This window comes from Stegodyphus dumicola, chromosome X2 (genome assembly GCF_044657685.1).
Source record: "Stegodyphus dumicola isolate Sdum_Otavi_A_Nest chromosome X2, ASM4465768v1".
Taxonomy (NCBI): domain Eukaryota; kingdom Metazoa; phylum Arthropoda; class Arachnida; order Araneae; family Eresidae; genus Stegodyphus; species Stegodyphus dumicola.
In genome coordinates, this window is record NC_140781.1 from 168,059,798 (window position 1) to 168,072,262 (window position 12,465).

General features: G+C 34.9%; 1 protein-coding gene across 3 annotated transcripts in view; it reads left to right on the forward strand.

Moving 5' to 3' along the window:
* The window catches only part of LOC118180975 (serine/threonine-protein kinase STK11-like), a 60,645-nt gene that overhangs the window by 17,763 nt on the left and 30,417 nt on the right, over nucleotides 1-12,465 (forward strand). For all 3 annotated transcript variants that reach the window (XM_035350056.2, XM_035350055.2, XM_085809953.1), the window contains exons 5-7: nucleotides 5,350-5,477; nucleotides 11,498-11,555; nucleotides 11,882-12,051. In XM_035350056.2, coding sequence (XP_035205947.1) covers nucleotides 5,350-5,477; nucleotides 11,498-11,555; nucleotides 11,882-12,051 — 356 coding nt within the window. The remainder of the gene's footprint in view (nucleotides 1-5,349; nucleotides 5,478-11,497; nucleotides 11,556-11,881; nucleotides 12,052-12,465) is intronic.

Genomic DNA, 12,465 nt, shown 5'->3' on the forward strand with positions numbered 1-12,465 from the left:
GGAATGCACGTGAAAAAAGGTAAGTTTTTTTCCTCCTACTACCTCAGTAAGTTTCAAAGTACTAGATGCATGCTGGTTTCACAATGCAACCACTACCCACAGATTATTTGTCTCTAGGATCATAATATTCAATTTCTAAAGTTTTTAGTTAAAAAAATTATAAGAATAATATCGTGCGCATCAAGGGGTTAAATCTCAAAATGTGTTCCATAATCAAGTTAAGTAACTTTGATATTTAAACAAATACCATATTTTGGGACATATGTTTCACATACTTGTTTTTACTTAGTTTTAGTAACCAAAAATCATAGTAAGTAAATCTTTTCAAATATGTTATGAAGTATTAATTCTTGGAGATATCATGTTTAGGAGAAAAGTCATTATTTTAGGACAAAATTATTTTTTGCATACATATTTAGAGCAATTTCAAAATTGTCTCAGTAAATGTATTGTTAATCCATTTCTATTGCATGTAGATACATTAAAAGGTAATGACAAAATTTTTAAAAAATTAATGGTCGACTGCTATAAAATCAACCAGAAACCTTTCTGCTGGAGAATGAATTCTGTCATTTGTAATATTAAATCAAAATGTTAGGAAATTCCAAAAGCTTAATGCCTTGCTTTCCTCTGCATCTTCACAGATTAAATTATAGTCAGAACCATCCATACTGTTAGAAATCTGGTTTTCATAAAATTGTTCTTGGTTATAATTTGTGAAATTACTGTCCATGTCTCCATGATCTGTTCATACATCATTTTCGAACTCACTCTTTGTATTTTGCCTCTGTAGGATTTCTCCAGTCGTTTAATTAGTGTGTAACCTTTGAATACTTCTTTGGCAGGCTTACTGAGAGATTAAGTTATTATGAGTTAAGCATGCAGGTTTCACAGCCATATCCTTTTATGCTTTCCAGATAATTTCCTTCACTTCTTTTAAATAAACCCATCTTTTTGTAACTAGTTTTGTATTTTCTAAGCAAAAAATACTTGGATATTATTTTTCCTCCAAAATGTGACAAATAATTGTAGGAATATGCAGTAGATGCTACAATGCATATATTTAAATGTTTAATGTGTTTAAATGCCTTATCATTCGGAATGCATTAGGTCTTTTTTATGCTTAAGTATCTTAAACTGCTAATGCACGTAATTTGTTTATCTATTTGAACCATCCGCATTGCCTATGAAAAAGCAAAATGAAATAATTTTTAGCCACATTTAAAACCTTCAGATTAGTAGCAAATCCTCTGTAGTTAAGTGAGACACACTCCAGTGAACAACAAAAAACAAACAATCTTTTTTTCTGTTTTGATATGTGAATCTGAGAAAAGGTATCAGAATTTCTCAAAAAATTATTGATATTTTAGTATATCTGCAACTCTATTTTTCACTTGACATAGATTAATTGCTTGTAAATGTTCAGACGGAATGCACCATTAAAGTCAGATTTTTTATTTCAGTTTGAAGGGGGGGGGGAATTGTTTCCTTCATGCAATTTTACAAGATTAATATTCCCAGAAAGAGCATCAACATGCCTCTTTCGTGTTATCACTTTTTTGTGATATGAATAAAGTATGTGAAATGTATTTACGAGAAAATGTGTTCAAGGGTGAACCTTACGTAGAGAAAAATTAGATAAAAAAATGTTTGAGAAATCACCATCCTTCTATAGCATCCAACTCTATTCAAAAATAAAGTTTTTTTCTTAATTTTGAAATCACACTTTCTTAAGCCCAAACTGTAGTAGCACCATTTGCTCCAAAATTAGAAACTGTTTGACATGGGCTGTAAGGTATCTGCAATAATAATAGCCTACAAAAAATAAATAAGCTTGATCAAATGACAGGAACATAATATTCTGTGTTAGCTGAATCTGAGTTCTTCGGATTCTAATTCCTTCCCTCTTCCCTGCTGTTATGCCAATAAATAAAAACTAGTATGATCAACATCCCTCTTCAAACAAATGTTTCGAGACTTCAATGATTGTTTAGGTCAGATAGAAAAATATTAACTCCCCTCCACAACCACTCAAGGGCTGAAAGTATGGTTATGATGATGCCAGTATTATCAACAGTCATGCTGTTATTCCCTAGGGAGCAGGAATCTCAATTGGCTAAAAGAAAAATAGCTTTTATGGCATATATGCTTTTCTTAGCAAATTTTTTATTCTTTATTCCTAGATTAAGGTTAGGTTAGGTTATTTGAAACGTTAAAGCCACAAGGGCTGTCTGCCTAAAATGGTGTGGTGTGTATTTAATTATGGCAAAGCACACTAGGGCTATCTGCCTAACAGGAGGGATGCCTTCGTGGAGGACTTTCTAAGGGAAACTGGCTCGTATACACGTTACACATGGGGAAAACCACGAAAACACCCATGCAGCCAGCCCGTTCGCGGGATTCGAACCTCGGACCGAACTACCAGTGTTCAGCGACTTTACCGCTCGGCCGCTGGTGGGCGTCTGCCTAAAAATGAGAAATGTGTTTGTGGAATACTGGCTTGTATTCACATTTCACATTGGGGAAAACAATGAAAACCAGCCATGCAGCCAGCTGGTTCGCCTGGCACCAAACCTTCACACTAAAATTTAATGATTATTTCAATTTAGTATACATAAAAAATTGTAATAAGCCTTTCTGAATTTTTTAAAAAGAACTTTGATTTCCTTCTATTGAGTATTGGCCATAAGGAATCATATTTATACAATATATTTTGAAAAGTGATTACATACTTTTTTCAAATAAATTTTCAAAATAAGTTCATGATTTTTCTGGGAACAATTTTAGCACTGGTTTTAGAGAAGCTATATAAATGTAAAATTTAACTCCCTATACCAAAGAGTAAAAATTCTAAAATGTAAAATATACATTGTGTTTTATGAATTCAAAGCAAAGTTGTTCCATATCTTTACTTGCAAAATTCACAAAGCACTGTGTAATTTATGGAGAATTCTTTATATTCATGAACTATATGGAAAATATTGGAAATATGGTGAAACTGATGTTGTGAGAATTGTAAAGGCATCTATCTAGATATGATGATGCATTTACAACCAAAACGATAACTTTTTCGAGAAATGAGGGAGTAAGACGAAAAGGAAGACCGCCCACTAGATGGATAGATGATGTCCAGCAAGATTTAAGGTTAATTGGAGTTAACCCATGCAGGCTATTGTGCCGAATGGGGTCAAGTGGAGGAAACTTAAAGAGACAGTCTTGGCCTGTAACAGGCTGTGGAGCTTATGAAGAAGAAGTATGTAATTAACATGTCTATTCTTAAGTGAACAAAAGAGCCTGCTCACACAGTAAAATAATTAAGAACAAAAGAGAGCAGTGTGGCCATAAACATAGTTTGGAAACTTTAAACATGCAAAAATATATCAGGAAAAATGTTTTCATCAATACTCATTTCTAATTATAAATATTTTAATGGCTTTTTATTTTTTAAAAGTGTTTTCTAGCTGCCAGCTGAATAGGATCCCTGAATGCAGATAGTTCATCCAGTGCTCAGTTCCCAGTGAATAAAATTGAGTAGCTGCTTGGAAATTTTGTAATTTTTCTCATGTGTAATATGAATACAACCAAGCCTTTTTAAAAATGACTTTTGAAATAGTATCTTACTTATTAATCAAATAATTCTTGAGTGTTTCCCCTTACTATTCAAACCTTACCTTACATTTTAAATTTCTGTAAAAACATTTAATCGAAAATGTGATTGTGTTCACTGTGTTATGTACGAGGGCTATCCAGAAAGTAGATTACGTTTTGGAATAAAAAAATAAACAAAGTATAGGAAACAAATTTTATTATATACAGATGAAAGCCACACTCAAATACTACTTTTCTACATAGTCACCATACAAATTAAGGCATTTATCGTAGCGATGTACGAGCTTGGAAATTCCTTCGTCGAAAAATTCGGCCGCCTGCGCCTTCAACCACTTCGTTACCTCTTCTTGCCTTCCATCTTGCACAAAACTTGTGGTAACCAAGCTTTTCGCTGATGATTTCGTGCAACAAACTTCGCGAAATTTGTGGAAAACTCAAAGAAAGTTCCGTTATTGTGAAATTTCGATTTTCACGGACTTTAGCATCGACTTTTTCGAGAAGTTCGGCGGTCACTATGCTGGGTCTCCCACTTCGATCTTCGTCGTGAACATTGGTTCGGCCATTTTGAAATCTTATGACCCACTGACGCACTCCACCTTCAGTGATAATGTTGTCCCCATACACTTCACGAAGCTGCCGATAGATTTCTATCGGTTTACAGTTTTTTTGCAGTCAGAAACCTTATTACTGAGCGCACCTCGCAGCTCGCGGGATTTTCAATTAACGCAGACATTTCAAACCGTCACAGTATCTGAACGGAGCACAGCACGAACCTCTCACTAGCACGGCTAGATGCAGACTGAGCTGCGCAACGCTCTGACCCCAAGATGGCCGCGCTAGCCCCGCCCCTAGCGGACACAGACGGAAACGTAATCTACTTCCTGGATGGCCCTCGTATTTATAAATAACAAAATCCAGTTACTCTACTTGAAATACAGAAAGCATCAGAGATGCACTCTACAAATTATGCTTGAAACAGACAGTAATTATATCAGCCAATTGATCATAAGTAGAAAATTTTCCTATGAAATTTAATTTGTGTGGATATCGTGTATCAAAATCGGTAATAGTTATGAAGCTGTGTGTATTTAAATATTACATAATTTTTTTCCAGAACTTATCTTTGCCATTTAAACGTGTATTTAAGATAAAAGAAGTTACACATTTTTGAGTGTTTAATATTACATAATAATAACTTGATTAAATTCATATTACCAGCCACATACTTCAAAATTTTTACTTAATTTTTTTGTGTGACTAATTCAGAGTGTCGTCACAGTTAAATTTCTAAATAATGAGATTTTTCCCCCTCATCGCAGTATACAAGTGCTGTCTATGAGATTTAAAAACAGATTGTAATTCATTATAATCATGTTTTATCATTTTATAATTATTTGAAATTGGGAATAAATAATCTTGCATGATGATCATTAAAAAGAATTCAAAAGAGGCATAAGCATCTGTTGCTTGCAAATGTCTAAATTATAAATGTTAAAAGAAGTTTATGCTCTCTTTAAGTGGGCATTTGTCCAAAATTCAGCATCTTGAAATCCAGGTACCTTTATTAAATATTTATTTTATAAAGAAAGTTCCAAAGTTTCACTCTATTATTCTGTATTACTTGTCTTGTTGCCATTATCATTTCTAGTTTGTAAAAATTGAACATTTATTATTATGCAGTCTAATGACAAACTGTTACTAGCTTTTGCACAATCATATTCAAATTGCTTGATATTTTAGGTATAATATTACTACTGGAAAGTATCCATTTGAAGGGGACAGCATTTATAAATTGTATGAAAATATTGGAAAATGTGAGATAACAATTCCAGAAGAACTCGATGAGTCTCTGCGAGATCTTCTCCAGGGTTAGTTTTTTCTTTTGATATGCGTATTTAATGTATTTATGTATAAATAAAGAGTTATTTATTTTGATAAGCATTTAAAAGGCCATTCAAATCTTTGCACAGAAAATCTACCCCTTCAAGGTGAGTGCTGCATATTTATCTAGATAAATTGTGTATACTCTGGACAATGCTGGATCACTTGCTAAATTTTTTTCTCTGTAAATACATAGAATGCAAGCGTATGTATACATTTTAGAGTAAGTCCTCTTTAGGGGTGTGCAGGCAACTCTGATGCAAAATAGAATTCCAGCAACACTGTTTCATTCTGACATTATTTAAGATAAAGGTTACTTTCAGATAAAAATGTAATGCACTAGTTATAAATTAAGGAAAAATCACGATTACTGAAAAAGTTACATGTAGAATTTAATGAAACTTACCCACAATATACAACGCATAGTAAGGTATCAAATAAGATAAAAAGAAATTACCAGACAAATATTGTAGTATAGAAATTAGTATATGTACAAAATGAACAAATCGAAGATGTCAGTTTGCTATAGGAAAAGTACCTTCAGTATGGAATATGATCCCCTCTAGAAGCAATACAGCACATACAGCGATGTGTGATGCTTTCAATTATGCAGTCTATCAGTTCCATAGAAGGCGAGAGCCATTGCTCTTGCAAAGCAGTTGAAAGTGCGACAAGGGTCTGACAGGGCAGATTGAGAGCAGCTAGACGTCTCCCTAAAGCATCCCAAATGTGCTCGATAGAATTCAAGTCCGTGGATCGAGCTGGTCACTCCATGTGCATAACTGTTTCCTGTTGAATATAATCGTCTACGATGCTAGCCCTGTGTGGCCTTGCGTTATCTTCCTGTAACAGGAAAGCATCACCTATTGGCCCGGCATATGGGCGCACATAAACATCAAGGATGTCATCTCTATAAATTTGTGCATTCACGGTTCCCCTTGCAAAGACATGGAGGTCTGTGTGTCCACCCAAAGAGATGCCACCCCAAACACAGACACTGCCCCTTCCGTATGCATCTCTTTTCACGGATGTTTGACGGATGATAACAGGTTCTAGGTTCTCTTCATATCAAATAATGCCTACTATCGCTTTCTAGACTAAACCTGGACTCATCCGTAAAGAGAACCGCCCTACATTGATCAGGCGTCCAGTGGACATGTTCTCATGCCCACTGAAAACGGTCCCTCCTATGGTGTGACGTGAGCGGCACACAAATTGCTGGTCGCCTCGCATACAGACCACCTGCGTGAAGCCTTCTACGCACAGTTGACGTTGACTTCAACCTTCCGGTGGCTGCAGCAAGGGAGGATCTAAGAAGAGTCGGAGTAGCGGTTCTGTTCTTGCGTGCACATAATGTCAAATATCGGTCATCGGCGCTCGTCGTAGCAGTTGGCCGTCCTTGGCTGAACCTCCTAGATGCCGAATCTGTGTTTTGAAATTGCCTCCAAAGTCTATGAACCACAGAGGTGCTCACATTTAGCCATCTGGCCACTTCTGTTTGACTTTGTTCTGCCTCTAGTCTGACAATGGCTCTCCATCGCAGGTCTGCAGGCAAATGATGCCTGGAGGTCATTGTTACGAATTGACTATCTCAGATTTCTGATGTCACTCTCACAGTGAAATATGTTTACTTGCTCTCAAACATGGACTTTTATGCTCCTCGCAGATGATGTATTCCGAGTGCAGCATCACTAATTTGCATATTGGTGTTTTACTCAGCTACTCTTACTTGGCAACATATTCAAATTTTACACAGTTTGGCTTATTTTTGAGGGAGTTATCGCTATTTTTGTGATTTTTCCTTAATGTATGATAAACAGTGTATAAACTGCATTAGTGAAAAAGCCTAGAAAACTGGTTCATATTGTAAGGTTTTATGTTAATTAACCCATTATTTTGTCCATACTGTCACTACTGTCAGAATGCAAATAGATATGTACACTGCGAAAAAAAAAGGGGGGACAGTTCTAATAGGCCGATTAACAAACTTTTAACTTGTGTTTTTTATGCCTCAAAAGCACGAGTTAGGATATATATTATGTTCATATATAGCATTGGTCTTACATAGGTATTTTGACATAAAGTCGGACTTTTTCTGAAATAACATACCAATTTTTTTCCATATTAAGTCTCTAAGACTCAAATTATGCCTAAATATTAAATTTTGTAAAATTTGGTCTGAAAGTTATGGAGAAATTCGAATATTTATCTTCGTGCGTTTTTTTTCCAGTTTATCCCAAGAATAATTCACTTGGCAAACTTTTTAACATATGGCAACCTATTTTCCTTTCCCTTCCATTGTGCAGGAGCAGAAAAATGTCACCTCGTTCCTACCTTTTTACATTGTGCATGAGCGGAAAAAAAGTAACATCGTTCCTACCTTCAAATAATTTTAAGAAACTGCCTAAACCACATTTGGTGTTATTATCATTTTCAACAAATATGCCAAATTTTGAGCCAGTATATAAAGTCAAGTTTATCTTTGAAAATTTTGAATAAAAAACTGTAATTTGTTGTAGGTGTGCTTAGAAATACATCTACTTTAAGATAATGGTAAAAATTTGTAGGTTATAATTAAAAATTTTTTTCGGCCCACCAGCGTCCAAACCGCAAAAATGCTGAACACTGGTAGTTCGGTCCGAGGTTCGAATCCTGCAAACGGGCTGGCTGCATGGGCGTTTCCGTGGTTTTCCCCCATGTGTAACGTGTATACGACCCAGTTTTCCTTAGAAAGTCCTCCAGGAAGGCAGATAGTCCTCGTGCGCTTTGCCATAATTGAATAATTCTTAAAGTTTTTATCAAGAAATTTATAAAAATTATTTTAAAATACAAATTTAAAAAATATATCATAAAAAATTGGTGAATTTTATTTTGAATGAACCTAAATTTCGAAATGTGAAAGGAAGAATCAAATAAGTTTAATAAATAAAAAAGAGAGAGAATAATAAATATATATCAAATTCAATTAACATTGAGGAGGTAGAATTTTGAGAGCTAATCTTTTAAAAACTACTCATGCGATTTTTGCAAAATTTGGCAGTTTCGCATAATTCAAGTCATAGAATCGAAATATGGAAAAAAAAAATGGCATGTCATTTCAGAAAAAGTCCAATTTTGTGTAAAAATACCTTTATTAGAACAATGCAATATATAATTCTAATACATATCTTAAGTCGTGCTTTCAAGACATGAAAAACGCAAGTTTAATTTTGTCAATCAGCCCAGTAGAACGGGTGATATAGAACTGTCTTTTTTTTTTTTTTTTTTTTTCGCAGCGTACAAGGTAACCAAAAGGTTTTTGCTGTTTTGGACAGTCAGAAAGAGCACGTCATAAAACAAATAATGGAAAAGGTGGTAGTTTGTTGGTGCGAGGTCTGAGGAGTATGGTGGATGGGGTAGTGCCTCCCAGACCTGTCGCTGAATGGTGTCCCTGGCCTCCCGAGCCCTGTCATGATGGTTTGGCCCACTGGCAGGAGCTCATAGTGCACCACTTGGCAACTAGTACACCAGATGCAGAGCATGATCTTGTGGGGGTGGAGAGGTCTCACAGTGTGAGGTATAGGGTCCAGTGGTGACAAACAATGAGTAGAATGCCTGGGTGTGTCATACTGAACCCACTTTTCATCACTGGTGAGTACTCGGTCAAATATGGATGAATTGCAGTGATAAACAGGCAGGGATATGCTGTTGCTTGTTTGCATCGGACAGTGTGTGGGGTACCCACTTACTCAGCTTGCATGCCTTTCCTATGTGGCGTAAATGGAGTCTGATCATTTCATCAGATGCTTGGAAATGTACAGCAAGCTCACCTACTGTCACTCTCTGTGGCTCCTAATCGTCCAGCACTTATGGCCAACCACTGCATGGTGCATCACTAAGATACATATCCCTTGATCTGAACTTCTGGAAATAGTGCCTAGCGGTTCATTCATTAATGGCATCATCCTCAAAGGCCTGGCGAATTCGGCAACTCGATTCTGCTGCTGACAGGCCCACTTTAAAATCATACAGCAAACAACTCCAAATGAGCACCTTTCACTTCATTTCAATCATTCGCTGTGTGAGTTATGTTTGAAGTACCGATGCAACACGTTTTTATACTCCTGGTCAGTGTCCGGACTCCCATCCTAACCACTTCATCTCCAGGTTTGGCAACTATTTTTATGTTGGGGTTCACTTTTTCAATGTCATATCAGAAACAGCAAGAACTTTTTGGTTACCTTGTATATATTAGAATAGAGTTCTTGAAAGTTAAAGAGGGTGTTTTGGCAATGACTGTGATCTTTCTAATATTTCCTAACCCATGTCGTCTGAGAATCACTTTAGACCTTCATTAACCTTTTGCTAGCTGAGTTTGCATGCACTTGTGGAATACTTAGCTAAAGCTTGATAGGAATCTGATTTATGAATTTTAAAGAGATAATTGCATTAATTTTACTTTGAGTCTTTTATGTGTGCCTAAATTACATAGTTAGCAGAAACTGAATTGTAAGCCACTGTTAACTTTAAAGATTTAATAAATTTATTTAAACCTTTCAAATTGCAGCTGATTTAGTAGTTGGGTTGTTAACATTTTACCGGCCGCTCAGCCGCAGGTTCTTCATGTTCTAAGTAACTGTCAGGACAATCTGATAAATTGTGTAAATAAAACTCTCCAGTACCATTTTTTTCACTCATCGTGAACAGTAATTTTTTTTTAAAAACCGTATGAAAACGTGGGAGTTTACGAAGCAACGCACTTAATGCAAGTGAGCAATGTACATCAATACTAATAATAAAATGCAGATGATATAGCAAATGGCAATTACTTATCACCATGGCTACCGATTGATAGGCTATTTTTAGGTAGCCCCGAGAAAAAAACCGATTAATAGGTTATTGGTCGGCAGGCGTTGCCTAAATAAAGCCAATTAATAGGCGATCGGTCGGTAGGCGTTGGTGATGAAAAGCCAATTAATAGGCTATCATTCGGTAGATGTTGGCGATAAAAAGCCGATTAATAGGCTACCGGTTGGTAATGTGTTAAGTGGTCTGACAGTCTCACAAGGAACCAAGTTTAGTTCAGTATCTGAGTGTTTAGTTATAATATAGTAGTAGAACTTGATCTTTTCAGTGGAGACATTTTGATAGTATGAATTTCAAATAAATTCTATTATTGCTGATTGAAGCAGTCTTTGTGGAAATGATATCTGAGCTAAAACAAGTGAATGCAATCAAGATAATACAAACAAAAATTCTGAAGTTTAAACTTTGAGCTAAAAAAGAAATAAGAATAATCCACATAGCTGAAATTCTGTTTTATGCACGTAAGTACTTCCTGTGAAAGATGTTCAAAGCTCAGCTAACTTAGCCCAAGCACTGACAACCTTTATAGTCATTTAAACTTTGGTTAAATCTTTTTGGAGTTTTTTTTCTCTAAACTAATAAATTTCGAGTTGTTGCTCTTTTCTTCCAAAGTAGTGATATGCTGTTTAAGACAAATTTATATCCAGCTGTTATAGATTGTAAATATTTTTACCATTCTTTTTTTTTTTTTTTTTAATTTTTAGATATTTTAACTGTTTTGCAACAAAAGCCACCTAAGTATCCAATACATCTGATATCAGGTATTCGCATGACTGGTCAGACTTAGTGTATTTCACTCTACATTTAGTATTTGCCCTGTTGATCAGCACTTCTCATCTTCTATGCTATTCTGCATTATGATTTTTACTACTGTAAACAGCTACTATTTCAGTCTGTTCAAGTAATGAAACTGGAAAGTAGTAGTATATAGCAAACTACCTAATGGGGGGGGGCACATACTAGTTAAATAACTTTGTTAACTTTCTGACAGTTTGCTTGTTTTTTTTGGGGGGGGGGCGAGGATAATTCAAATCAAACAGAAATTCATAAATATAAGTGTTTCTGGAATTAGGAAAGAATAGATTTTTGAAGTTGTTTGATGTGAAAGGTTAAGTAAATCTTGTGATTTTAGTTTGAAGGAGTAAATTTATATATTTTCCAGGTATGTTACAAAAAGAACCTGATTTGAGAATGTCTCTCCGGGAAGTTCAGTTTCATAGGTAAGATATTTATTTTACCATTTTTTTAACTCCCTCCCTTTCACTTCTGTTTAAATGACTGACTATATGTAATGAAGTTGCAAATTAAAAATTTTTCTTAATTAAATAAGTACTAAGAGAACTTTCTGCATGCAGGTCTTTAAATCAATTTAGAGAGAGAGAGAGTTTAATGAGGAGTTCTTTTCATGTTATGCATCAGGCTTGAGAACTGAAGTTTTATATTACTTATATACTTGTGCAAAGCTTATATATGGACAAGTATCTATTTTTGTATAATAAAATTTACTTGAAAAATTAATTACCTAGTAAAATTATATTTGTTTTAGATGGGTTAAACAGCACCTACCAGTGTTATCAGAAAGTGTTCCTATTCCTCCAAGATCTGATGGAGATACCTACAGAAACATGACTGTGATACCATATTTAAAAGCTCTGCACTCAGAAGAGAATTCAGAAACTGATGATGAAGAAGATATTTTTTATGAAGTTATTGGAAGTACGCATTTTTTATAATTCTTTGCTATATTTAGATATAAATTCTTCATGAATTTTAAATAAGTTTGTTAAGGAAGAGAGTTTCTATCATCTTATTCGTTCCTCAGTGTTAACACCAAATCCTTTAACCACAAAGTATTAAAATAATTTTGCTGTGGTATTTTTTTATTCTTACAAATCTTAAATCATAAAAATCTCTCAGGAGATAATGTCTGGAAAGTAATTATCATTCACATGTATGAAAAATAAAATCTGTGTGTTAAATGAGGAAATGGTGTCTAAATTGATCAGTGTAATCACATCTTCATTTTAAGAATATTGTTTATATTCAGAGTTGAGCTTTACGGTGCCACTTTATAATTCAGAAAAGTCGATGGTCTTCAAAATTAAGAAAAGGGATGAGTTTTGGAAATTC